This window comes from Paramisgurnus dabryanus, chromosome 10 (genome assembly GCF_030506205.2).
Source record: "Paramisgurnus dabryanus chromosome 10, PD_genome_1.1, whole genome shotgun sequence".
NCBI lineage: Eukaryota > Metazoa > Chordata > Actinopteri > Cypriniformes > Cobitidae > Paramisgurnus > Paramisgurnus dabryanus.
This window is the reverse complement of record NC_133346.1, coordinates 19,540,103-19,567,973: the sequence shown is the minus strand read 5'-3', so window position 1 is coordinate 19,567,973 and position 27,871 is coordinate 19,540,103. Positions and strand designations below refer to the sequence as shown.

The 27,871-nt window shown below is 37.7% G+C and overlaps 5 protein-coding genes across 5 annotated transcripts; 2 read left to right on the top strand and 3 right to left on the bottom strand.

Moving 5' to 3' along the window:
- Positions 1-274: 274 nt before the first annotated feature.
- ggcx (gamma-glutamyl carboxylase) lies at positions 275-7,526 on the bottom strand. Its single transcript, XM_065290430.2, has 15 exons — positions 7,335-7,526; positions 6,524-6,730; positions 6,261-6,419; positions 6,006-6,171; positions 5,675-5,753; positions 5,473-5,579; positions 5,218-5,381; positions 4,766-5,067; positions 3,887-4,018; positions 3,653-3,804; positions 2,704-2,873; positions 2,483-2,613; positions 1,517-1,664; positions 983-1,187; positions 275-616 (listed from the first exon to the last, which is right to left on the bottom strand). Exons 1-15 carry the CDS (start codon positions 7,363-7,365, stop codon positions 457-459), a joined length of 2,313 nt encoding a protein of 770 aa, XP_065146502.1. The 5' UTR covers positions 7,366-7,526; the 3' UTR covers positions 275-456.
- Positions 7,527-8,580: 1,054 nt separating this feature from the next.
- gmcl1 (germ cell-less, spermatogenesis associated) lies at positions 8,581-15,969 on the top strand. Its single transcript, XM_065290432.2, has 15 exons — positions 8,581-8,818; positions 9,088-9,278; positions 11,419-11,542; positions 11,655-11,751; positions 11,838-11,935; positions 12,035-12,147; positions 12,244-12,309; positions 12,394-12,478; positions 12,628-12,718; positions 12,796-12,936; positions 13,479-13,548; positions 13,894-13,969; positions 14,055-14,200; positions 14,779-14,866; positions 14,946-15,969. The coding sequence occupies exons 2-15, from the start codon at positions 9,100-9,102 to the stop codon at positions 15,084-15,086; spliced, it is 1,515 nt and encodes a 504-aa protein (XP_065146504.1). The 5' UTR covers positions 8,581-8,818; positions 9,088-9,099; the 3' UTR covers positions 15,087-15,969.
- fam136a (family with sequence similarity 136 member A) lies at positions 15,934-17,811 on the bottom strand. Its single transcript, XM_065290435.2, has 3 exons — positions 17,541-17,811; positions 16,359-16,499; positions 15,934-16,277 (listed from the first exon to the last, which is right to left on the bottom strand). Exons 1-3 carry the CDS (start codon positions 17,625-17,627, stop codon positions 16,089-16,091), a joined length of 417 nt encoding a protein of 138 aa, XP_065146507.1. The 5' UTR covers positions 17,628-17,811; the 3' UTR covers positions 15,934-16,088.
- A 22-nt stretch (positions 17,812-17,833) lies between these two features.
- On the top strand, positions 17,834-23,948 carry pcyox1 (prenylcysteine oxidase 1). Its single transcript, XM_065290431.2, has 7 exons — positions 17,834-17,940; positions 18,569-18,713; positions 19,570-19,776; positions 20,347-20,521; positions 20,652-20,863; positions 20,974-21,126; positions 21,413-23,948. Exons 2-7 carry the CDS (start codon positions 18,602-18,604, stop codon positions 22,081-22,083), a joined length of 1,530 nt encoding a protein of 509 aa, XP_065146503.1. The 5' UTR covers positions 17,834-17,940; positions 18,569-18,601; the 3' UTR covers positions 22,084-23,948.
- A 148-nt stretch (positions 23,949-24,096) lies between these two features.
- On the bottom strand, positions 24,097-27,323 carry stoml2 (stomatin (EPB72)-like 2). Its single transcript, XM_065290433.2, has 10 exons — positions 27,141-27,323; positions 26,078-26,230; positions 25,889-25,988; positions 25,745-25,803; positions 25,457-25,558; positions 25,177-25,311; positions 24,940-25,084; positions 24,779-24,858; positions 24,536-24,664; positions 24,097-24,428 (listed from the first exon to the last, which is right to left on the bottom strand). Exons 1-10 carry the CDS (start codon positions 27,183-27,185, stop codon positions 24,297-24,299), a joined length of 1,080 nt encoding a protein of 359 aa, XP_065146505.1. The 5' UTR covers positions 27,186-27,323; the 3' UTR covers positions 24,097-24,296.
- Positions 27,324-27,871: the final 548 nt, after the last annotated feature.

Genomic DNA, 27,871 nt, shown 5'->3' with positions numbered 1-27,871 from the left:
CTCTTCATTTACTCACCCTCAAGTTGTTACAAGCCTGTATACATTTCCTTGTTTTGCTGAACACAAAAATATTTCTAGAAAAAAAGGCAATATTTCTACAAATATTTGAAACTAAACCATTTAAGCGCCATTGACTTCCATAGTATTTTTATTTCCTACTTTAGAAGTCAATGGTGCTTCTGTTTTCTGCTTACACACATTATAAATATCTTCCTTTGTGTCCAACAAAACAAAACAAAAAATGTATACAGGTTTGTAACAACTTACACAATGACAGAATTGTAATTTTTCATCCGTTTAAGTAAATGATACTATGTGAAATGATAAAAAAAAAAACTTTGATCAACCTGTAAACAATAAATGACCTTTTCACAGACACTGCTCTGAAATACTGACCTACTAAAGCATTTGTTCATTTGCTGTAATATAAATTGGCTGGCACCCCTTGGCTCATTCTTACAGTTCTCCGTGCCCAACCTCATCTTTAAGACGCTCATTCTGATTGGTCTCTGCCTCTGGTTCCTTCAGGTTGGCATAGGCCACTTCCCTCTGCAGCTGCTCCAGTGGTGGCAAACCCACTGCCAGGTTACGCAACGCAATGGCTGTCATGAGGAACCTGAAAAGATCAACAACAACAACACTTGAGCATGACTGCTGTTAACATAAATTAACCGCTTGTTAATCTGACGTCACATCACATGCTACAGCTTTCAGGTCCAAACGCTCTATCAGATGCCTTAAGGCCTTTCAAACCTGTCCTGGAGGACCCCTATTCCTGCACATTTTGTATGTCTCCCTCATCTGAGATCATTCTGGTTCTATACAATCCTCGAGACTGCAAGGCCTGAATTAGGTGTGTCAGATGAGAGAAACATATAAACGGCATATGCTGGTTTTCACTACCCTTTAGTGAAACTAAATGGGATTATTTATTTCTAGTCCGTGTTTGTTGCGTTTAAACAGTTGTATCACATAGACGTACCCTCGTCTGATCGAGTAGTATTTCTTCGAGGCAAATCTCTCGAACCTCTCGACCAAAGAAGCTTCTCGCCTTTTCTTCACGGCCTGCATGCGTTTCTGGCGTTTCAGGAAGATTCGCACTACGGGGTCGATCACGCTGTCATTTGAGTCGTTGTCATCGAGGCCAGTGATGAGCGGCTGCAACTCTAGAGGTAAAGGTTCGGTCTCTGCAAACAAAGGATGAACGTTTGCTTAGTGTAGCAACAAGCAGATAAAGGTTCGTTTGAACTCAGCCAAGTGTGTTTACAAAATAAAAGCTTTGTTTACACTGCCAGCATTGTTAAAATTGAAAATGATTCGGCTTGAATTTGGAGGTGGATTGTTACTTAGGCAATAACATAAGTACCTTACTGTTTATATGAAACGTATCAATAGCCATATGGTTAGACACTACTGGTAATAAATAAAATAAATAACATGTATTGATAATCACAATAAACAATTTTGCCACTTTTTTATCTCAATGTATCTGTAAGATTGATGAAATCTGGTCTACCTGTTCCATTTCGCACTTTCTCCTGAATTTCCAAAAGCTTCGTAAAGTTTTCCTGCAGCGCCGCCTCAGTAGTATTGACGTAGATGTACATGTAACATGAAGGCTTATCAGATACAGTGTAGACCTTGTGATACGCACCAGCTGGAAGCTTAATACACAACAATGCAAATTAGGACGTCAATTCCATATAGGTAAGGTAAAAAAACCATCCCTTGACAGAAATGCAATATAATATACATAACTATATTATCAGTGGTGTATAAAGACCTTACATATTAAACTGTATTGTTTTTATTACTTTCGAATGAGCAGTTTTATCTACATGAAAATCACTGTCATGTTCCTAGAGTAGCCCTAAATGGATAAACTGTTCGCATTTCATCCCTACAGTGGCCCTGTCCCAAATACCGCACTTCATGTGGACTTTCAGCTTAAATTGCGCATGCTTGCTTAGTCTACGAGTCCGTAGGGGGTCCCATCTGTCATTTTTACCCTCCGAAGTGTGCTCATCAGCACCCCCTTTGCACCCTTAATGCAGTCTTTGGCGAAGCCCACACTGGTGCAGGCTCCACGCACTTTACCAATCCAGAAGTCAAATCAGACAACGGATGGGATGAGTTCACACTGATGGGCAACTTTTCTTCCTATTTCCGGTGTGACTCTAGAGTTGGTCCCAAAATACAACTCCGCTGTACCCTTGTGGACTCGTGTCAAGGGTCCCTAAAGTCTGCACTACATGATGTCATCAAAGTGTGGACTTCGAGAAAGTCCACAAGTCCGGAGTGTGCCATTTGGGACAGGGCCATTGTCTCAGACGACAACATGTTTGTCCTGTGGCAGCTACTGTAGCTTTTCTTTGCGTTTCAAAATTCAGGTTGGTTTCAATCTCACAACTAGATGCCACCAAAAACCCCACACTGGACCTTTAAAATGTTTCAAGGTCGAATATAACGGCAAGAATCGAACCTGCATCTTTTCTCCTGGTTGTAAACTATAGTTCTTCTTCTCGTCCACCATCTCAACATTCACCAAACCCTGCAGAACCTGAACGCTGGTGTTCCCCAGATCTTCACTGACATAATTTTCAAGATGAAGGCCTGAGGATGTCAACACAATGAGAATCAGCATATTTAATCTAAACAAATGCATTTTGTTTATGTATTCCAGTCAACATCGTGAAGACAAACCTGGGAAGTCAGCGATGAAGACCACTTCGGTCTGATTGTCTAAAGATCCCTCGATCTCCTCAAATTTTGTCCTCCACGGAGAGAGGTCCACAAGCAGCGGCATGAGCCACGGATTGGGGCGAAACGGCGACCAATCAGCTCTCACAATGTCAATACGTGGGTCAAATATCCTATAGGATAGAAGAATTTTATCAGAAATGTGGATACAACTAGTAGCACTAGCAATGCCAAGATCATGGCTTTAAAGGGACACTCCACTTTTGTTTTTAAATAAGCTCATTTTCCAGCTCCCCTAGAGTTTTTTACCATTTTGGAATCCATTCAGCTGATCTGTATAAGTTTTAGCTTAGCTTAGCATAATCCATTGAATCTGATTAGACCATTAGCATTGTGCTAAAAAAATTAAAACTTGACTCTTCTGTAGTTACATTGTGTACTTAGGTTGATATGGCTAGGAACTATACTTTCATTCTGGCGTAATAATCAAGGACTTTGCTGCCGTACCATGGCTGCAGCAGGCACAATGATATTACACAGTGACCGAAAATAGTCCCCTGCTATTGAAAGTAACCAAAGGGGCTATTTTCAGGCACTGCGTAATATCTTAGTACGCAATGTAACTACAGAACAGTCAAGTTCTAAAAAGGAAAAATATCAAAACTCTTTTGAGCACGATGCTAATGGTCTAATCAGATTTAATGGATTATGCTAACCTATGCTAAAAGTGGTAGCGCCAGACCCCGGAAATCAGCTGAATGGATTACAAAATGGTAAAAATCAAATGTTTAACTCTAGGGGAGCTGGAAAATAAGCCTATTTTTTTTTTAAAGTGGAGTGTCCCTTTAAATCTCAGGGAAAGCATGCACTGTAAGCCACTTTGAATGATCAAATACATGAATGTAAATCTAAAACATATGTTTGAAGTATACACACAGTCAACATTACTGACCTTTGTTGAAAGCGATCATTAATAGACACCCAAATGTCAAAGTAGATCTCCGGGTCCGAGATATTAAAACGTGGCAGATTTTGGTTAAGGCAGGTGGCGTACTGCTTCAACATATCTCCATGGTCTTTCCATCTCCGGCTCTGAGTAAAAACCTGCACCAGATTGACCGCACTGTCATTGATGAACGTTAAATTGTACTAAAATCGACTTCCTTCATAACTAAAATCTACTCACTCCAGGGTTTAGGTATCCGACCTCTCCTGTGACGCCGTCTCTGTAGGTGATCTTGACATGCTGATGTGATCGAGAGTGAACCATCATGTCCCACGAGTAACCATACAGTCCATTGGTCCAGTTATTATAGCCCTGTACTCCAAAAACAGATAGAATTCAAATGATGTCTCAATATTGTGAACATTTTTAATTTCTTTAAAGGTCACATTCTTCCTGATCCCATTTTTCAAACTTTAGTTAGTGTGTAAAGTTGCTGTTAGAGCATACATTCTTCTTTCAAAGCCTACAGTGAACGGCTGGTTTGTACTACAACCCTCTACTTCCCGGTTGAATGATGTTAATATTAGAGTTTTGGACTAAACTCCACCCACAGGGATACTCAAAATCAAAGTCATAGTAATAATCACAATACAGAAGTAATGGTGATACTTGCGTCACTTTTAAATACAACTAATAGACCAGACGTGACTGGCTTCATGTATTCAGGATGACTCAGTCTCCACCCTTGTAAGCTCTGTGCAGATTTGCAGCCGTTCGATAGCCGTGTTTACAAACTGATTGCGAAAGCACTGAACTTTCAAGATCATGTTGTACACAAACAATAGATCAGAAAGGGAACTAAAACTCTGAGCCCCTACCCCAGAGAAATATCAGTTTTTAATCGACAAATGATTGATTCTTTTAGCTAGAAGGCGGGACTTCTGTTGCCAAAACGTCCATAGTGAATGATGCACTGTCCCTTATTCGTAATAATAGGAGTGTTTTTTTTATATTTTTCACATTGCAGTGTACTTCCAGATTTCAAAGCATCATTCTGTAGCCATGGCAAGTGTATGATAATTTTGACTGAACCCTGAACAGTCCTGCCGTTTAAATCACCTGTGTGATGAAATGTGAGTAAGGAAGGAAGAACTGCTCCGCGATGTAAATGATAGTGAAGATCGCCCCGAGTTTGTGTTTGAAGCCAGGTTTGGATGGTTTGGAGACAGCGTGACCCTCATTTTGCTCTCTGGACCCACTGGGTGGATTAGGGTACACGCAAGAGGAACTGGGGCATGGCGGAGGAGAGATGAAAGGCAGGATAGGCCGCAGGAATTCTGGAAAACGGCCAAAAAAGCGCCTGGGCCAATCAGCGTAGCAGAAGAGAGCACTCGTAGACAACATGGTGTAGGAAAACATTCCTGTTGGGAAAAAACAAAGGTTGTAAGTTTACAGTGACTACTGACTAGGGGCCATTAAGCTCTCTGGATTTCTGGAGCTCAATGATGTATGGTTTGAAATGATGAACAAGTAATAGTAATGATGCTGAATTTTAAACACAAATTTTTTACCTATGCTAAAGAGCTGGGAGTTCATGCAGTGGAAATAGCTCACAAAGAAAAAGGCGACGGGGCGTGTGGCATCAAAGAAAAGCAGATACCCAGCTGTGAGGTCTAAGATCAGACCTCCACCATGGATAACCATCAGACTAATCGATTCCACAGGTAAAATCAATCTGCAACAAAAAAATTAATGTAAATAATACACATTTAAATAAAATCAATTATTCAATGTTAACAATGTGCCACAAGACAGATGTTTCTCACTTGAATGGGTCAAATAACCAATGGTGTGCCAAGTATTTCATCGAGTACCCCTCCACCCAATCAGCATCCAGTTTCTTGACCCCGGCGATGAAGTACACTATAAAAATCTATTGAATGTAAAATTAAGTATGGCTCATACGCAACATATTGATAGTACACATATCTGCTAATCGCCAACCCAATTCTGTACAAGATAAATCACCTGAGTTCTGAGTACAGTGTAGTTCCACAGGGGTACGTGAGCATTCCTCTTCCTGGGATTTCGGAGTCCATCTAATGACCTGAAAATGATAAGTAACATTTAAGACGTAAACATACCCAGCAAGCAATTTTTATTTAAAAGATGACTAATAGGCGTCCAAACACAGCCCAGAGGTCAAGGCTAAAACCAATAAGAGATATGTTAACATTATTCAAAATTCCTCTTGACTCGAATAAAGTTTAGGCGAGTAAAATGAGAATAAGTGAAAATGACATAATTTTCTCTTTTTTGTGAACTGTTTCTTTAAGTGGAGGTCTAGCTAGTATCTTACCAGTATCTGTTAGCATCCATGAGAGTGAGCTGGAAGCTAATAAGCCCATATAGATAGGAGTGGTTGTTCCAGGCCGTTTTGTCCAGGAAGAACACGTACCAGTAAGAGGATATAAACATCAGACACGCAAAGCGATAAAAAACACCAAGCATGATACAAACAGCGCCTGAGAAATACAAACAAATGCAGACGATCAGTTTTGTGGAGATAAACACAGAAACAACGTTCTCACTACACAGATAAAAACTCACTGACCGAGGAACATGACGAAATAAACAAAGAACATCCAGTCCATGGGAAGGGGCTTTAGGAAGTTGAAAAGAGGGAAGCGGCACACGGGTGCCCCATCCAAATATTTGTAGTCCAGGTGACTGAGGCCTCTTTCCTGGGTGACATCCAGCACCATTAACATACCTATACATATAATACAGTACGTGTTAACATCCAAACCACAATTAAAACCAAATCAGAGAAGTTGATGCCCAAGTTTTATTTGTTATGTATAATCGAAGACTTGCCAAACAAGAAACGGAAAATGCCGAGTGAGGCCGGGTCAGTGGGGCGATTCAGGAGACACACCAGTCGATGCCATGAGGACAGATCTTCCTTCTCAAAACCAAAGAGACGCTTCATGGTGCTGGTTCGATCGGATGGGGTGGGGGTGGACTGTTTGATGTCTTTACTGATCTTTCTCTTCTTATTGGATGGTTGTAGGTATGGAGAACCTGGGGATGGGAGATAAGAAACAACCAATACAAAATAAAGTTACACAAGATCTCTTTAATACCTTAGTTTGTTTCTCCTGAAAAGCAGTGAGATCAAATAGAGAAGAACTTCAAAGAAAGGATGTTGCATAATATCTTCTCACATAAAAATACTGTAGTATACTTTAAAATTCACAGATTCTGTAATATTTTTAAACATTACCATAAGAAATATTACTACAGAATTTACCAGTTATCAATTCACTATAGTACAAAATAATATTGTACACATTAACAAAGTGTAGCAATTACTATAATATAACAACAATATACTAGAGTATTTTTCATGTGGGTTTCAGAAGAGATCTCAGCAATCTTTCACAATTTGTCTTAAATTTACCAAAATGCAAAAAGCATGAATATTTATCCTATAAATAAAACAACCCCCATATATCAAGCTTTATTATTGTACTTTAATGTAAAGTCGATAATGTAAACAGCAAATGCTTAGATGCAAACTTAAATGCAGTCCTCTAGTTAGTATACCACATCGGTGATTTGATGGTAATCTATCTATCCATGCACACGCCAACTCTTACTAATTTAACGTTACTACATTATTTACCTGCTGCCGGGTCACGCGCTCCTGCCTCCATGCTTTCAGGTTATGAACCCAGTGTTCACTAATGTTTTAAAAGATCTGTCAGCTTTAAACCGACTGCAACACTTCAGGTCCGATCCATTGGTTATCAGACTGGGGTACGTGTCAAATACAGGCACAGTACCCTGAAAGGGTGTATCGACGCAGAAAGGTAGACTTCATCGACATCTAGAAGCTGATTGGTTTGTTCGGTCACAAGCCCCGCCTTTTAAAGGGAAACTGGAAACGAGCAGCGCCTCTTCTGGACACATTTAATTCATGTGTAGATGGTTTGATTTTGGGTTTCATGTTCTCATTTTAGCATAGATAAAAATAAATGTGATGAAGAAGCTGAATCTTAACCGTAAAGTGTTTAGTTGCATGTCCTGTCCCATGTAAAGTAATTAGTAAAAACATTTAATGTTGGGGCGGTTTCCTAGACAGGGCTTATCCTTGTCCAAGACTCAAATTAATGTTTGAGCTGCCTAATTAAAAAAAAATCTTGCACTGACGTGTCTTTCTAGCATATATCAAGTGCCCTTGTTTTGTCAAAAGATGCACACTAGTATTTTTAAGTTTACAGTTTTTTGTAAGGTATCTTTGTAAAAACGAAAAATGTCCTAATATAACTAAGGCTTAGTCCTGGATTAATCTAAAACCCGTCCTGGCATCATTATGCAGAACATAACTTTTTTTAAATAACTTTTTAAACAACCGCAAAAACAAGCCCCTTAATCATTCTTATTAGTTCTGTGTAAATAACAGAGCTATAATTATTGCAATTTAAGTGCCTGAGTAGGACCATATTACATTTCTAAAAGTCTGGTTTAAAGTTTAACATACACATAAATTACAGCACTACCATAATGTTTTGGGGCTCAAAAGATTGCAATTGACTTTAACCTCATATAATATATATGTACTGCATTCATTATTAAACCATGAAATCGGTCATCATAAATTAATTATAAAAATATTTTAACCATGAACATTTAAACTTTGAACATAAATAACATTTTGAAACAGTTTATCTTAAATCACGATTAGGTCAGACTGGACAGCAAAAACTGTTATTGGGGGTGTTGTCGCTGCGCAGATCAACCGACATATAACATCAAAGTACCGCGAGATTCGCTGTCCCGCGATACTGTGATGTCAGTGCGCAATCAGTATGCGCAGCGTGTCAAACGTTACTATTTATTTGTGTGAGCACAGCTCCGTGTCTCCAGGTGGCAGTAGCGAACACCGAGCGTCAGAGGAACGTGACGTGGAGGAGACACATAGCTTATGTTTGTTATTTATCGGTATGCTTTGCGCGTTATCGCTGTTTAATAACATAATAAAATCTTCAGCATAAGGTGCTTTCATAAACAACGAATATATGCGTTCGTCAAGCCAAGTGATGTCTTTGTACGGCTGTTTATGAGCAGGATCTGAGTGTGTGGTGTTTTGAAAGCAAGCAGTGTGTGGTGAGTGTTTACAACAGATGTGATCTGTTCATAACGCGTAAACGGTATCGATCTGCAGCTACTAGGAAAACATGATGTTGAAACTTAAACTTAACGTTAAAACTGATAACTTTTCGTCAAAAATTTCACACAAACCTGCTATTGGAAAGTTCAACCTCAATGTCAATCTTGTGATGTGTAGTTAATTGTATTGGAAAACAAGACTGTGAGAGAGTTTTGCAGTGTGGGTGTTTACTGTCTGACTCATTCTGTAATATGTGGTATTTCAGGCTAAAATAATAATGGGTTCGTTTGGGAGCCGGTTCCAGTCGTCCCCAAGGGCCGCCGAGGAAGATGTGGAGAGGCAGTGCTCGGGAAAGAGACACGGGTGCGAGTGCAGAAAAAGAAAACGCAGTTCACGATGCGACTGTGACAGCGAGCAGGAGGAAGACGACGACAGTCAGCTGGACACACCACGCAGGTGAGAAGAACATGTGTCTGACACACAGGGTCTTTGCTGTGGGGTTGCTACGGTCTTCTGTGTGGTTAGGTAATATCACACGATCTCTTCTGACAAGCCGGATTATTCATATATGATGCACAAATATCTTTCATGATGTAATATTAGTCTCAGGTGTCCCCAGAAGGTGCCTGTGAAGTTTCAGGTGCAAAACTATAGGTCATTTATTTTACCACGTTGAAAAAAAGGCCCATTTTGGATTGTGCAGGTAACTGTGCTGTTTTGTGTGTGTCTCTTTAAATGATAATGAGCTGCTGCTGCTTCCCTCCCCATTTACTGTTATTTATCAGGAGTGCAAACTTGTCACCTTTCGGTGAGATTCCCTGTATTGGATCCAAGATAGGTAATTCTTGTGATTCTTCTAGATCCGGCCAGTTTTTGAAAATGAGGGGTGAGGGGGATTTGTGACAGGGTGAATGAAAATATGAAAATCATGTCCAACCATTGTGATAACAAAGTGAAATCACTAACCAATCTAGTGGTTTATATTTTACTATTTATAGTCCTTTATTTGCTGCTGAAGTTTAAGCAGTCTGTGCAGATTGAGCACACATACTCAACTCAGTATTTTCTCAATCGGATGCAAAATACCTTATGCACATGCGCAGAAGAACGTCTTATATTTATTTACCCTGTTATTAACGTATCACATGCTGATTCTTGTCACAGAAATATGCAATATCAAGACAGTGGTAACACGCATTATTAACTCACTTCCCGCCAGCTTTTTTTGTGATTTTCACAAAGTTTTACAAATTGCCTTCCAGGAAAATTTTCTTCTATAAATATTTAAACATACAGATATATCACATGAAAGAACAGACTCTCTGCTTTCAAACAAACCAGGAAAAAACTTTTATCCCATCTTCATTTGCTCTCTTTTGATTACCTCTTAAATATGGGTAGGTTTCTTCAGAAATATCAAATTTTGAGCAAAAATCTAATATAATTGCATTTTTGTAAAGGAATTTTGTTAAAGATCAGATTCAGAATGATTATCAAAACATACACAGAGTTTAAAATCAATTAAATTAGTTTTTGCTTAAATTGGGTAAGAGCGCCATCTAGTGGATAATAGCAGAATTACCGATTACCGTAAAAACTTGTCAGGAGAGCGTCATTGGCAGGGAAATGTTTTCTCTTAATTGACAAGATAACTTTTTTTAATGGCGGGGAAAGAGTCAAGGTAATGGGGTCACGCGCTGTACATTCTTCAGCGTTCATGTCTTTCATAACATTACATAAAGCAATATAATAGTGCAGTGCTTCAAAGTCACCAAACACTTCCATGTTTTCCCTATTTAAAGACTGTTACATGTTACACTTTTACACGCAACAGTCTTTAAATAGGGAAAACATGAAAGTGTTTGGTGGCTTCTAAATTCATCCCTGTTTGGATCCTAAGGAATGAATGGGGCTAGGCTAAATGCTAACACATTCGTGACGCGCTGTACAAAGACTAAGTGCACGCATTAAAAAAAGATTGGTATGTAATAATTCATCTAAGTTTAGGTAAGAACAAAGCAAAATATTGAAAGACGATGGTGTTTTCCTTTTTAAAGCGGCAATTTTTCCTGTTTTCGAAGCTTTGATTGTGTTTACGGTGCTTTGTGTTCATGTTTCATGTGTAAATTTACTCATCCTATAGCGCTATTTGCTGATGTCTTCCATTGTTCTGTAAAGTCTAAAAAACTCTTATATTGATTTCATATATCCGGGAAGTAGAGGACTGTAGTACAATTCTGTAAAAGACAATATATCGTTTGACATAAACCTTTGAACCTTATAATTTTGCAGGCATCTTTTATGCTCTAACAGCAACCTTACACATCAACTAAAGTTTGAAAAAATGGCATTAAGAACAACTTTCTCCAACTCAACTTTAACTTTGTACATTTATCCAGAGCGTGAAGTATATGAGACGCTTTGCCAAGTGCTCTGCTTTTTTTGCGGACTTCAGATTTGTGCTTTTAAACTGTTTCAGCGAGTTGATTTTTTTTGTGGGTTAAAGATGAAATAATTTCTCATATTAGGTGACTTTTAATGTTTAAATGTTTTGTTGTCCTTATATCTCTTTAATCGCTCTTTTGGGCTTAAACAGAAAGAAGTTAAAAAGCACCTCTAAATACATCTACCAGACGCTTTTCCTGAATGGAGAAAACAGTGACATCCAAATTTGTGCCCTGGGACAGGAGTGGAACTTACACAAGATTTATTTGTGTCAGGTTGGTCCACCTGTTAATTCTCCAAGTGATACAGTCACAGGAAAGTGCTAAGTATGAAAACATTAATTTAGTTTTACCCATGTTGTTGTTGTTGTTGTTGTCCTGTGTACAGTCTGGATATTTCTCCAGCATGTTCAGTGGGTCCTGGAAAGAATCCAATATGATGGTTATTGACCTAGAGATTCCAGACCAGAATATTGACACGGAGGGTAAGGATGTAAAAATAAGATATTTATCGTTGCAAGTGAATACGTTTTTCTTATACCTGAATATTCTGATGTTGTTTTCTCTGTAGCCCTGCAAGTGGTTTTTGGGTCACTCTATCGGGATGACGTATTGATCAAACCGAGTCGGGTCGTTAACATTCTTGCTGCTGCTTGTATGCTTCAACTGGTAAGTAGGCTACTGCGTGTTCAATGTTAAAGGTGCACCGGCAGTGATCTTGGACCTTTGCTGACACCTAGTGGCGTGTCTCTCTTGTTATTTTGTCAGGATGGACTGATTCAGCAGTGTGGAGAAACCATGAAGGAGAACGTGAATGTCAAAACTGTGTGCAGCTACTATAACTCAGCCACCATGTATGGTTTGGACTCTGTCATGAAGAAGTTAGTCCTTTTGTTTTATGACTTCCAGAATTAATCACATATTGAAATGCTTATGCATGTTATAAAAACATGTTGCACACTCTTGGTATGTTGCAGATGTTTAGAGTGGCTCCTCAATAACCTCATGACCCATCAGAATGTGGACCTAATGAAGGAGCTCGGGTATGATATGGCATGCATATATGTCTCATTTCAAGTTTCTATGTTGATCAATGTGTTTGATCTTATTCAACGTGTTGTGTGTAGGGTGGAAATCATGGAACAACTCATTCAGTCCACTGATCTGTTTGTAATGCAAGTTGAGATGGATGTCTACACTGCACTGAAAAAGGTGGGTGACCTTATACAGTAGGACATTAACTTTCAAAACCAGGCATGTCTACTGTCTCATTTATTGCCTTAAATTTCCTTAGACTACGTTTTTCTAGAAAATAAGTTTTTACTACCGTACTAAACCTGTATCTTATTTCTCTCTTGTAGTGGATGTTCTTACAGCTCAACCCATCTTGGGACGGCCCTATTAAACAGCTTTTGCATGATGCAGACGCTTGGCTTTGTAAAAGGAGAAGCGGTAAGTTCTTCATACATGCGTGCACAATATATACAATGTATTCAAAATCCCGCTGTAACTCTCACACTGATGCACAGAGTCTGGAGAGGACGAGCCATTCCTAAATACAGACGATGGGACGACCTTCGTCCCTGTTTTCAGACACATCCGTCTACAGTACATCATCAATGATCTGGCATCTGCCCGCATGCTGGAACGAGATAACATCCTGCCTCCTGGTATGACACAGAAACCGCCCACCTTGTGGCTTATTCTTAGCACTCGCAAAGGCTGGCTTTTTAAAAAAGAAAATTATAATTTGTTTACTTGATTACAACTAACTCTGTGTCCGAAATATCCACTTCATTCCTTATTCCCTACATTAGTTTGCTAATAAAGTTCACTTGAATGAGTGAATGAAAACAAGCAAGTGAATTCAGACACTAAGCGGTGGACGCACTGCTAGCATTATCCCGGTGGATTATGGGAATAAGCACGCTTGATAATCGCCACTATAATTTGGGACACCACTACAAATGGCTGTCTCAAATAGTGCACTATTTAAGAGTATAGGGAGCTATTTCGGACACAGCCTATCTCAAACCTTTAAATGTAAGGGGGCTAATATAAAAAGTGTACACCCAGGCTAACAGAACTTATATGATCAGTAAGGCAGATGTGTTTTTGGGAAAACTATATTTGTGCCATATGCATTAAAGTCTAAGATTAGTGGGGCTGTGCTAAAATGAATTTAGCATTGTCTTTCTTTTTTCTCAAACAGTGTGGTTGAATACCGTATACAAACAGCAGTGGTATGCCATGTTGCGGACAGAGCATGACAATGATAATGGGTAAGAATACCATTGGTACACCTTTACACTAGGGCTGTCAAACGTTTAATCGCAATTAATCACTTACAGAATATATATATCAGTAACATGTTTTCTTTAATTTATACAAAAGACGACCATTGACACCTTGCACAATGAGGGCAAGACAAAAAAATTAATTGCAAAAGAGGCTGGCTGTTCACAGAGCTCTGTATCCAAGCACATTAATAAAGAGGTGAAGGGAAGGAAAAGATGTGGTAGAAAAAAGTGTACAAGCAAAAGGGATAACTGCACCCTGTAGAGGATCGTTTTGGATGTCAAACATTTGGTACATTCCTAATATGTTAAAAAAAATTTTTGTTATAGACCCCAAGAGGCCAATAAAGTGGAGTTTGAGCTGAACAGCATGCGCTGTGGTCGAAAACTGACCAAAGATGGAGATGTGAGGCAGACTTTTAAAATATATTTGCATCTTTTACTACAGGTTTTTGACTTTTTTGACTTATTATTTTTTGTTTCCTCCACAGTACTGTTGGCGATGGACCGGGTTTAATTATGGCTTTGACCTGCTGGTGACCTACACAAATCGTTTTATTATCTTTAAAAGAAATACACTCAGTCAGCCATGTGGAGGCGCTGTCAGTTTACAGCCACGACGTCACCTTGCGTACCGGTGCGTATGCTTTTTTTGATAAGCTGCTGTATAGTAGACATATTACTTGCCTGTTTATTACTAGAAGACCTATAAGATAATACAATTATTAATATGAGTTTTAAAAAACAAATTAAATGAAATATTTATTTAGAGATGCAATTTGTAGCGTTTGTCTCATTATCGCCATCTCTGTTTGAATTATATATGCGTAGCTGCTTTCTTTTGATTCAACTGATGCTACTTGTGAAATCAAACCCAACAGCTTAAATGACAAATTATTATTATATGCTTACCATTGCGAAGTAAGGAGATAGTTTTGAACATTGACTTTCTTAGCCACTTGCTCAAAACTTTTATGGGATAGCATAGTAGAGAAATGACAGGAATGTGTTGTGTGGAGAGTGGAGCAGGATTGGGAAAGGACGGCAGAGATGGGAATCGAACTGGTGTCTCTGAACTATGTCGGCGCACTTACCACAGGGTTAACTGCACCGACACTGTTTTTATTTTGAACCAAAAATTTACGTTTTGTTTCATTTGTTTTGTTTAGTGTTTATGGTGAATTTGGGAGGTACATATTTACTTTTTACTTTCAGATTGCGCCTCGCATCATTTGACAACAGTGGAAAAATGGTTTGCAGCCGGTCAACTGGGTACCAGCTTGTTACGCTTGAAAAGGACCAGGTATCCCATTATGACATCAGATGTCACATTATTTAACTTTTGCAAGCAGTTGCTTGAAGTTTTCACCTTGCTTTCTCAGGAATATGTGGTGATGAATCTGGACAGTCGGCTCTTGTCTTTTCCTCTGTACGTGGGCTGTAACTTCCTCTACACCTCACCAGCCAATGAGAGGAGAAGTGACACGTCAGAGCCAGAAAGCAGCGCCCGCAGCGTATCGTGAAGGCCCCAACAGTTCAATCATAAACTGAGCCTTCTTGGTGTAGGCTTTATGTTCGGTTAGCTTTTTCTTGTGTATATTTTTATTTGTATCATTTGTATATAGTCAAGTGCCTTTTTAATTGATTTGCTGTATTTCGACATCGAAGGGCCGAGCGCTCTGTCACATACTTAATTTCTTTCTGCCTGTTTCATTGTTTGGAGGTTGTTTTATACGTACATATGTTTTCATCCTTAGTCTGGTGCTGAATTGTCGGGCATTCTTGTTTTTTATCACAAAGAAACAATACCACATTATACATTTTGTACTGTTCAAATAGTTTGAATTGGTGCTACTGTTATTGTTATTTGTCAGTGCATGCCGATGTGGAAACGGTTTTGACCAGCAGGGCATTTTACGTGACACCTACAGGTGTCCAATGAAGCAGTACAGTATAAAAGGATGATAATACATAATGAGGTGCTTTTGGCTAAATGTTGAACCTTTTGGACCAAAGCAGTGTAGGATAGAAGTCCTCAAAGTTCAATAAAACAACACTGACAAAAGTGCATCTTCAGTCTTTATCGTCTCATATGAATGATAATGTAAGCAGCTGACTGTTATAAGATGTTATTATAGCGGTCAGCAAAATAAAGTATGTCAGAAAGCTGTGTAATAATCTTGTAATCACCATTTGTATAAGTTTTCAGTGTTGCACGACCAGTTTATTATATGCAGAAAGGTGTAATTGACCAATCAGTATCTAGTATTTCAAAGACTAACCTATAACCTGATTTAAATAACTACAGATGGGAAGCTTTGCATTTATCACATTCTTTATTGTCTGTACAAAAACCACAAACAACAAGGACACAGAAACAAACACGTGTCATTCACCACTCACACACAATAAGGTGACAGCCAGTGGTAACCTTTTCAAGATCAAGCGCTTTCATTTAGTAAAGACAAAAGTCCATTTCAACCATTTAGTTTAGCCATAATCAAACAGTATGGCAGCTTGTTTCTTCACTGAGGTATGGAGTTTAAGGTGTCCTTCAGTTTGCGGGTCATACTGGGCAACAGGTTCAAGTGGTCATCCACACAGCTCTTGACACAACTGTCCATCAGTGCCCGCACGGCAGGCTCTTTCGCACCCGAGTCAAACAAGTCCTTGGCCTTGTCGCTACAGTGCATTGTACACCTTGTAAGACGATCCTGTGAGGGAATAAATAGACTTTATCAATGATTCATATTACTATATTCCAAATTGAAGATCATCATTTCAAATTAACTTACCTGAAATTGTTCAAGTTCACTAGTGACCAGTCCTTGAGCTTTACCCAATGGTGTGTGACAGCGGTCTATACACTGGTGTACTTGGTTCATGGAGGCACCTGGAGTCTCGCAGCATTCTGCGCTGCAGCGAAACATGCGGCCCTAAAATATATAAAGAAATTTAATTGTTTTGATTGGTTCTTCACTAAATTAACATTTCAAATTGGACAGTAAGGGAACACTTTGCATTTAAATAGACTGTGGTTAAACTAAAATAAAAAAGCTAAAACAACTAAAAACTAAGATATGTCTTGCAGTGATAGACCGATATATCAGCTAATATTTCTATTGGCCGATGAAAAATGTTACTTTAATTACGTGTTATATTTTTTTTGCCATTAAAGGGGACATATTATTAAAATCTGACTTTTTCCATGTTTAAGTGCTATAACTGTTTGCCCAGTGCTTCTATCAACCTAGACAATGTGATAAAGTACAACCCATTAACTTTTTGGTAAACCATTCTGTGCAAGCATGTAAAACTTGGTCACTGAAATTTGGCTCCCCTTGTGATGTCGAAAGGGGATAATACCACCCCTTAATTTGCACTATCCATCCACGGCCATTTAGTGCAGAGATCGGCTCATTTGTATTTTAAATGACACACCCAAAAACGGCATATTTTGCTTACACCTACAAAGTGGCAATTTTAACATTCAATAATAAATTATCTATATGGTATTTTGAGCTAGAACTTTTCATACGTACTCTGGGGACACCAAAGATTTATTTGACATCTTTAAAAAGTCTTGTGAAATGTCCCCTTTAAAATCGGTCAACCACTAATGGCTTAGTGTTTTGTTATATTTATAATAAATATATACTTTAGTTCTGACAAGCTCTAAAATATATCATTTGGTAGTAATTGTGAGTGGGTGGGGCTTCAATAGTTGAAATCCACTGAGATAATGAAAGAAGTGTGTTATTGCAAAGCATACTAGTTGTTTAAATAATATCCTGAAGTTTGACACTGAAACCTAATCTAATGTTAATATAAACCATTCTCATACTTGAATAAATATTATCTTATTATTTTTGAAATGCAATTATTTTAATCATATGAAAAGGAAAGCAAATAATGCCCAGTTAACTAGTAGAGCATTCTTGCACATCAAAGTGAAGACACTTTATATAAAAAATTACCTGCATCTTACGGATGTGATCTCTTTCCAGACTTTGAACCATATCTTCCACAGCTTTCTGCACTCGAGCCTGCTGTGCTTCTGCCATTCTTAATCCCGGATTAACTGATTTTATAATCACTAACTAAACAGCTGTTACAACTACAAAGACATCTATATAAACATTTTCCTAAGAAGACTTGAAAATCATTTCTAAAACCTTAATAATGTCCCCACTTAATTCAAGCCCCACTGTTTGAATTGTTGAAGTAAGGTCACCTCCTATCCCTAAAGCATGCGCTGAATCACGCTGCTTCCGCCGCTGCCCGTACACCACTTCCGGTTCCGTGTTTCTCCTGGATGTCGCGCAGCTGTTTGTTTTTAATGCACTTTCAAACTGTTTGTGTTTACTTTAACCTGAGGTAATTTACAAACCATTGTGACAGCAGCATCATGTGGACACGAGGTGCATTACAAAAAGTTTGTAACAATTTGGCGGTATACGTATTTAACTATTTGCATTGCGTCGATATGTGACTTTGATCATATGCATACGCATAGAGTTATTAAATTTAACTGCACATAAAATGTCGGCATTGTCCAATTAATTTATTCAGTAAAACGAAGCAGAAATAAGTAAAACTGGAGTTTCCAGGCAGGTTTCAAACTTAATCGTCTAAAAAGCGCATGAAATGCAACGCACGCCGAACGCATAAGCGCGACCCCAATCGTCTAGTAGGGCGGTATTTAACTTATGGATGTATGTTTGTTTTTATTTATTGCTAAAATAAGCAGTTCCTTATAAAATTATGTGTGTGTGTGTGTGTGTATAAATGCACGATTTATAAAGATTTCACATTCATATCATACATGCCACGCATCCTGCCCTTGTGCCAAAGTGCATTTCCTCAAAGCAGCAGTTATATTATTTAGCATATGCAAAGGACATTAAAAGACAGTACAGTGTTTCTCACCTAACTTATATTAAAGATACACGTTAATGACTACGTGAATATGTATTATTTACTTAATGTACTTATTTTTAAACAGAAGTCAATGTTTGTGACGCACTGAATACCCAAAATGGCTTTGAGAGTACTATCTTGGAAGACCCTTTTTATTCTGGGACTTTGTCAAATTGGACGCAGGGCTTTGGCCTCGGCTCCAAATAACAAAGAGCCACCGAAGAAAATAGGTAAGGCAAAGTTTGCATTAAGTTAGGTAGGATAACATTTACGCTATAAGGGTAGCAATTTATGTATTTGCCATATATATTTATGAAAGATAAGGCATAAAAAGAAAGTAAGTGAGCAATATCACATTATTGTCATAAAAACAAGTTTTATGTTTATAAGTTTGTCTCTTCATTTTGAGACGGTGTGTATTTTTAAGTGTGCTTAAAGGCTTTAATTTGTATAGGGGCAGTTTCCCGGACAGGGTTTAGGTTAACCATTTAATCCCAAATTATTCCCAAAGATGAAATATATGAATTTGTGTTGTATTTGTAAGTATATTAAACAATCAATGTCAATAATGAAAAAAAAATATTTGAAAAGACTGAAAAAAATTTGTTTTATCTCTGGTCACAACTGTGACCGGTGGTAGAACACAGGGAATCTAAGTCTATGGTGTATATAAATACATAAATATATACACAACAGCATTTTTATCAGTAAGGGGATTTCTAATTGGGCTCTTGACACAAAATTTCCACCAGATTTAGCCACCAAGCCAAATATTGAATTCATATAAAGAAATCAGAACATTTAAGTATACAAGTTGAGTCATAATAAATAAATTCTAGGACTAGTCCTTAGTTATATTATTAAGTTTTTACAAACATATCTTACAAAAAACAATACTGGTGTTCATCTTAAGACAAAACAATGGCACTGATATAAGTTGTTAAGATATGTAAGGGTAAATGGACGTTAAGGCAGCTTGACCATGCATTTTAGTCTGGGACTAGGATAAGCCCTGTCTGGGAAACCGCCACTTAATGTGCATGTCAGCAACATTTCTCTAAACTGAAGTGCATGCTTCTCCTTCAGCAATAATTGGGGGAGGCATTGGAGGCACAGCGGCTGCTTATTTCCTGAGGCAAGAGTTTGGTCCAGCAGTAAAGATTGAAGTGTTCGAGGCGGGAACCGTAGGAGGTCGTCTGGCCACTGAGAACATCGGAGGATACGACTATGAGACGGGAGGATCCATTATTCACTCTCTCAACCTGCACATGAAACACTTTGTGGACAAACTCGGTTAGTATTCAGTTCCCCTTTATGCTGTCCTGTTTAGCCTTTTGTCATGTGCACTAGATTCCTTATAGAGTCAGATTTCAGCTAGTGATTTCAACTTAAGGTTGTATTTAAAGGGGACATTTCACAAGACTTTTTTAAGATGTCAAATAAATATTTGGTGTCCCCAGAGTACACATGTAAAGTTTTAGCTCAAAATACCATGTAGATAATTTATTATAACATTTTAAAAATTGCCACTTTGTAGGTGTGAGCAAAAATGTGCCGTTTCGGGTGTGTCCTTTAAAATACAAATGAGCTGTTGTGGTTGGATAGTGCAGATTAAAGGGGTGGTATTATCCCCTTCTGACATCACAAGGGGAGCCAAATTTTAATGATCTATTTTTTCACATGCTTGCAGAGAATGGTTTACCAAAAGTAAGTTACTGGGTTTATCTTTTTCACATTTTCTAGGTTGATAGAAGCATTGGGGACCCAATTATAGCACTTAACCATAGGAAAAAGTCAGATTTTCATGATATGTCCCCTTTAATGTAATCCAGCCATTAATAATCAATCTTATCTATTCATTAGGACTGTCTCCTAAACCTGAAATACCTTCTAAATTGGCAATATTTGATGGAAATGAACTGACATTCGAAGAAAGCGACTGGTACATTGTGAATGTCATCCGCATGCTGTGGAGATACGGATTGAACTACATTCGTATGCATATGTGGGTGGAAGGAGTCCTGGACAAGTTTATGAGGTTTGTCAGTGACATTGTTGGGGTTGTTTGGTACTTACCCACATTTTAAACCCGTTTTTTTGTTGTTAGTTTATTTCCATTAAGTAATTCAAAGCATTATTAAAGCTAATGTAAACCTGTTTCTCTATAGGATATATCAGTACCAACAGTTCGGCTACTCCTTCTCTAGTGTGGAGAAACTTCTGCATGCTATGGGTGGAGATGATTTCCTCTCTCTGGTCAATCATACATTAGAGGAGGCCATGTTGGCTGCAGGTTTCTCGCAAGTTTTCCTCAATGACATCGTAACACCCATCACGCGAGTCAACTACGGTCAGACCGTTAGACTGCATGGATTTGTGGGTATGGATGCAGTATGATGCCATAGGTTTATATTATTATTTAATGGCCATAGCTCAGGTAATAGCAAAGATTGTCAGGCATTTTGTAAATAGGGTGTACGTCTTTTTCAGGTGCTGTAGCTTTAGCAGGAGCTGGGTCAGATTTGTGGGCAGTGGACGGAGGAAATAAAAGAGTTTGTTCTGGGCTTCTATACAACAGCAAAGCTGAACTCATCCCGGCTCGTGTGACCTCCATCACTATGAAGATGAGACCGTCCAAAACTGGTACATTTAATAAACTGTTTAACATTTAGTATTTATATTTTCGAAAGAAAATGCTAGCGTTGCAGTGCATCAGCTGATGTGTGAGTTTTTTATATATATAATATAATGTTGATATCTTCAATATAAACTGAGTATGGTCATGTCAAAGGTTAAAAACTTTGTGAAATGAATAATTAAAATCAAGCTTTGATGCTCCTAATCCCATGAGACTTTATCTTGGACTTCATAGACAGGGTCACAACCGCCGACACAATCAAATTAATGCATTTCTTTGTTGCATATTCAGGTCCAGCTGGAAATTTCTATGAAGTGAATTACGTTGGTGAGTCTGGTGCCGCCCATGGCATGTACGACATAGTTATAGTAGCCACGCCTCTCCATCAGGGCTTATCGGAGATCAACTTTTCGGGCTTTTCCCCTCCTATTCCATCTCATTTCCCTGGCCAGTACCACCAAACGGTAGCCACGCTGGTCCACGGCCTGCTCAATGTGTCTTATCTGGGTGTCACAGAAAAGCCTGAAGAGTTTTTCTTTTCTGACGTGTTCACAACGGATAACAAAGCCGTCGTCATCCAAAGCTTGAGCTCTTTAGTCCCGGTCCACATTCCCAAAGACTACTCCCGTACTCCGGCCAGCCAAAGCCAAGTGTGGAAGATCTTTTCTTCTGAATCATTGCCTCAGGAGGAACTGAAGAAAATCTTTGTCTCTTGGGACTCTGTGTCGGAGACGCCCTGGCTCGCGTATCCCTCCTACAGCGCGCCGCACCGCGGCACACCTCCGTTCATCTTGCACGACCGCCTCTACTATCTCAATGCCATAGAGTGGGCAGCTAGCGCCATGGAGATGAGCGCCATCTCCGCCCGTAATCTGGTACTGCTCGCACACCACCGCTGGTACCAACAGACAGACAAAATCGACCAGGAGGATCTGCACACCAAAATTAGAGGTGAACTGTAACAGTAAAGCGGTGCAGTTTATATAAAATGATTTATAAGCAAGACAATCTGTAATAGAGGCTATAAAGTGATTTATTCATTAGAATTGCTGAACTAATTTATACTGAAATACTGATGAAAAGTTTTGACACAAAAAATCTACATTCTTTTTATAATTTATTTTGATTCCCTCTATGATCCTCTGCAAATATAATCTGTGACATGCTTGAAATAAATTAAATCTTCTGAATTATGACTTGGATGTTTAAAGATTTTTATGCCACTCATTTATGATTAAAGTATACAGGCTTCCCTATTCAAAGCTATTAAAATGATAGTCCACTGAAAAAAATGAAAATTCTGAAAAAAAATAAATTCATTTATTCAACCTCAAGTTGTTCCAAATATGTATACATTTCTTTGTTCTGCTGAAAACACATATGATGATGATAAAGAACAAAGCAGATCTGGGGCACCATTGACTTCCAGTTTAAAAAAACAACAACACACTGGAAGTACATAGTGCCCCAGATTTGTTTGGATATTAACATTTTATCCTTTGTGCTCAATAGAGCAAATAAATGTATACAGGTTTGGGTAACAACTTAAGGGGGACTAAATGATGACAATGTTCTTTTTATGTCACTTTAGAAAAATTATTTTTTTACTTTATATGCTGGTATGTTGTGCAAGACAAAAGCCAGAAATCAACACTGTTATGTGATAGATTGTAATATTTTCTTTATGCTTTAAAACTGCTTGACTAAAACTGTAACTACACCCTTGCCTCTTTTATGCAGATCTATGAATATGTAAATTAGTCCCCCATTTTGCACCACCTTGGACCATATACATGTGTAAATAGATGCTACATTTAGCAGTTTCAGACGCATACTAAGCCAGATACATGTTTGTGACATTGGAAACATCTTTCTGATTTGCATAATATACTGTTAATGTTTCTCGGTGCCTTAAAGTGTCCATGTCAAAATCTTTAAAATTGCATTAAAATTAAATTACAGGTAAAACCTAATAATGGTTAGACTATTCACTCCCAGCATTTGATATCAAAACAGTTAAGAAAATATTACAGATTTGTCACTTTGTGATCTACGTTTGCTGTATAATTGTTGCCTGGATGGTGAATGCACTGATTTTTACCGTTTTAAGTGTTTTACATACTTAACAAGAACAGTATTTTAACAGTAAATTGGTGTTGATGTTTGTTAATGTTTTGTAAATAACAAATGGATAATTTTTATAATCTGTTGTCAAATGCAGAATATTAACAGGGTATGTTTTGCTTAAGAATTTGCAAATGTTATGTTGAAGGAAGTCATTAGGAGTCATATTAAAACAGATAAAACTGCAATAAATGTTCAGATTGTCATTTAAATAAGTAAAACAAGTAAATTGTGTGTATGTTTTGTTCAAACAATATTTGTGATATCTTTGGTAAAGTGTTTTGACTTTTCAATTTTATAGTGCTGTACAGTATGATTGTATGTAGGGCTGTACAGTATATTGAAATTTTAAGCATATAAGCTGAATAACTTTAATACTTCAATAATATAGTCAGATACTGTTGCTTTTTCTGTGGGATTTTTTTTAAGTAAGTTCAAATATATTTTACAATATTTTTTATATATTTCTTAATCATAATCGTACTGCATATCGTAAACAGCATCATTTAGCAAGTTATACATTTTTTTTTAATATGGTGCAGCCTTAATTGTATGACAGGAAAAAAAGTTTAAATTTGGCTTGATTTTCTAATAATGTTTCACCTAAGTTTAAACACTATCAAGCTAATATTATCTCTTTAATGGCATTAATTTCATTTACAAATGTTGAAAAGTACACACTGTATTTTGAAAAAAAAAACAACAGGTATTTATATCAATTTCCTAGTGTAATAATTGGTGCACTAAACCAATTATTATTTCAGTTGTCATTAAGATTTGCTGAAAGATGTGTAGTGACAATCAATCAAAAAATAGTGCACGATCATTTACTGAAGTACTCGGTCAGTGAATATCATAAGGAAAAACAAAATATCCCACATTTATTATTAATATAAAGGAAACAACAGAGGAACAGAAGATCACACACACAGTAAAATCCTTATTTATCTTCTCACATCATTTTTTTTTCAATTACCAGAACTTCTAAAGTATAGTCTCTCCTCATATCCAAGTGCCATAATTCATAAGCTTGCGTTTATCTGGTTCTGAATCAAACGTTGTGTCTAGTTTCATTTTCAGAACCATCGTTCCTGTCCAACAGCATCTCGGTCGTCTCGGGGTTCGTCTTCTCCACTGTGCTCGGACCTTGCGTCTTAGCTAAACTCCCATAAATAGCCATGGCCTGTTGAGGTTAGAAATAAAGAAATATTTAAATTATGGACAATGACAACTTTGAGAATGATTGTTATTACTAAGCCTATATACAGCATTCACAAAGATAAGCCAGACCTGAGAAACCATGCTGCTGATATCTCCTGTATTTGAGGGGAGTAGGATTGTGTTGGACTCCTTGGCCAGGTTGGAGAAAGCGGAGACGTACTGTTCAGCCACAGTTAAAGACGCTGCAGCGTTTCCATTCTGTACAGATAGAAAGTTATACTGTGTGTCAAGAGTATTGGGTATTGTGAGTCTCACAATATTTGACTCTGAACTGTATTAGTTCCCCGTTTATAAATGCTACATGGATTCTACCTGTTGAGTGAGCGCCTCAGATAGCAGCTTGATAGCTTTGGCTTTTGCTTCAGCTTTGGCCAAAACAGCATTTGCTTCACCTGTTCAAAGCAATAAATAGTAAACACTGCACACACAAAAACATCTCTACACAAAAAAAATAAAGTATATACTAAACCTACCAGCTGCTTTGTTAATCTGTTCAGCCCGCTCTCCCTCAGATGCCAGAATCTGAGCTTGCTTACGACCCTCTGCCACATTAATGGCTGCCTCCCTGGTTCCTTCTGACTCCAGAACAGTTGCTCTCTTCCTCCGCTCTGCCTCAACCTGAAAGTAATTCACAGTAAATCACATAAGTCAAGTGAATGAGAAGTAATGATGATCAAGTTACGACTCTTTGTCGTATATGACAACCTTACCTGCATTTGCATAGACTCTTTAACCCGTGGAGGAACATGAATGTCTTTGATCTCGTATCGAAGACATCGGATCCCCCATTCATCTGATGCCTGGTTTATAGAGTGGACCATATTGGCGTTCAAGGACTCTCTTTCCTGTTGAGAGACGATAATAAAAAGTTTGCCGAAGGAAATATCTGTGCTTGCTTGCTTTGCGTTACAGTTGTAGATACATTTGGTTGTTGAAAGTAAATTTTATGTTATCATCACTAGTAAAAATGAATAAGTTTAGCCATCATACCCTAAACACTTTGTCAAGGGTGAGCTTTCCCAATTCTGATCTCATTGTGGTTTGTGCCAGCTGAGTTACGGCATATTCTGGGTCTTCCACTCCATAGCTGGCCTTTAGAGAAACATTAGAAACAACCGAATATTACACACGTTTACATTTATGTGTTTGGCAGATGCTTTTATCCAAAGCGACTTACAGTGCATTACAAGGTCTAACCTTTTGAGCTGCTAATACAATTTTCTACCACTGAGCTACACTAACTTTGGATGACTGAATCACAGTATTATCATAACTTACCTTAAAAGGGTCCAGTATCCTGAGATACAGAACTCCATCTATCTGTAGTGTCACATTGTCTTAAGCAACAAAACACATACAATTAATATCAGTCATTTATTATAGTAAAGGGGTGTCAAACAGATCGCAACATATATGACCTACCGAGGGAAACTGCTGACTGTTCTGGCACATCGATGACGATTTCTTTGAGGCTTTGAACATATTTAACTCTGTCCAAGATTGGGATTAAGAAGTTAAGACCCTGCAGGAAACAATATGTTAAGGAAATCATTCTCATGAAAACAAAGCTAAAACTAAGCTGATGTCATTCGGGGAAGGAGAGAAACTCACCGGTTCCAGGATTCGGTGGAAGCGCCCCATTCTTTCCACTACCCAAGCTTCCTGCTGGGGTACGAATAGAATAACTGTGTTCATTGGGAGGCTGGAAGCCCATCGCTGTTGGGCTCGAGTGCCCCAAAACGCAGGCACGGTTTGCCGTGAATGCTGCATGCAAGAGAGACAGAATAAATTATAAAGGGATAGATAAGGGTCAATGATAAAACAAGCTTCTAAAAATGTATTTAATTTTTTTTTGATGTAATGCATATATTTGAGTCAGGCACTGTGTTTAAAAGGTTACTGAACATTTCAGTACATTTTAATTATTTTTTTACAATACTATTTGATATTCCCATTGAAAAAAAATGCCAGGTGGTACAACCAATCTATTTGCTATATTACGGTTTTAAATGCACTCACAGTCATACTGATTGTTTGTTTATTTGATAGTTGCATTTAAAATTATAATCCTGAAAATAGTTTACAAGTGTTAAACACCTTTACTATAAAACATTTTATATAACATTTGAGAACTATAAATTTAAGAAAAATTTAAAAGTATAATAACAATTATATACAACCTTAGCCTGCATTTATTAAAACTAAACGATTAACTTATTAAATTATTTAGCTTAATATTTCTTAGGGACATCCATAGCAGCCAATTACATCCTTTGACTTTCTGGTTGCACCACCTGACCTCTGCCATGAATTTACATTTAACACTTGGATGCTGCTATAAGCTTTTGCCTCTGATATCAAATTCAATAATATAGTTTTAAATATAATAAAAATGTGTTTGATAACATAACCTTTTTTTTAAGTTTTGCATTGGGATAGACGGATGATCTCATAAGCTGCTGATGTTGCAATGATCAGACAACTAAGATTAAATTGTAAGGTATCTATATAACAAACGTATATCATCGGTAAACAGAAAGCCTTTTATAAATCGTTTCTAAGTCACTAATTTTATAAGAAGCTTGAAAATGTGAAATCGCTTAATGTGAAATAAATTTTTAAGTGACACACACAGTAAAGTGACTTAAACAGAAGAACAGTGCAGATATGTTACCTTTAAAAGACCGCTACCTGCCCGGCACACCACCGTTCTCAGCATCTTCAATCCTTATGAAAACAGTTGCTGAAATGGTTTACAAGAAATGAATGAACTCTTCCCAGGTTTTTACTACAAACGTGACCCTCTTGCAGCTGCGGAAATGTAAGTTACAACATCATGAGCGTCCGTCTACAAAAGACGTCCGGGACTTACAGTGAAACTAGTGCTGTAAATATGACGTTCCGGACAAGTCTAAACGGTACACAAATAAACAGGTTGTAGAAATAAGAATGATCATTCCAGTTTAACTTCACACGCTAGTGGGTTTAAATATCTGAATAAAAATGTAACCAGGGGAGATTTTTTATTTTATTATTATTTTACAAAAAATTGACAAGCGAGTAAAAGAATAACTGCCGTTATTGAGCCGCTAGAGGACGATATGGAGTAACATTTTAATTAAAAGTAAAATTTTGGAACTAACGTTAGATCAGATAATATAGCCACATTAATGTAATGTTTGGTTTCATTGCGTTTTATTATTTGATTTAAAGCCCATAAACCCAATAAGGAGTTATCATTAGCATAGGTTATCTCAAAATATTGTATAAATGTAGCAGCTCATTGAACACCTTCTATTTTTATTTCCATTGTTCTGTTTTGTGTGTTTATTGTGTTAATGTCATGTGAAAGGGGCACCATTGATACTGATATGAACAGGTACATTTCCTACTTGTGTTAAAATA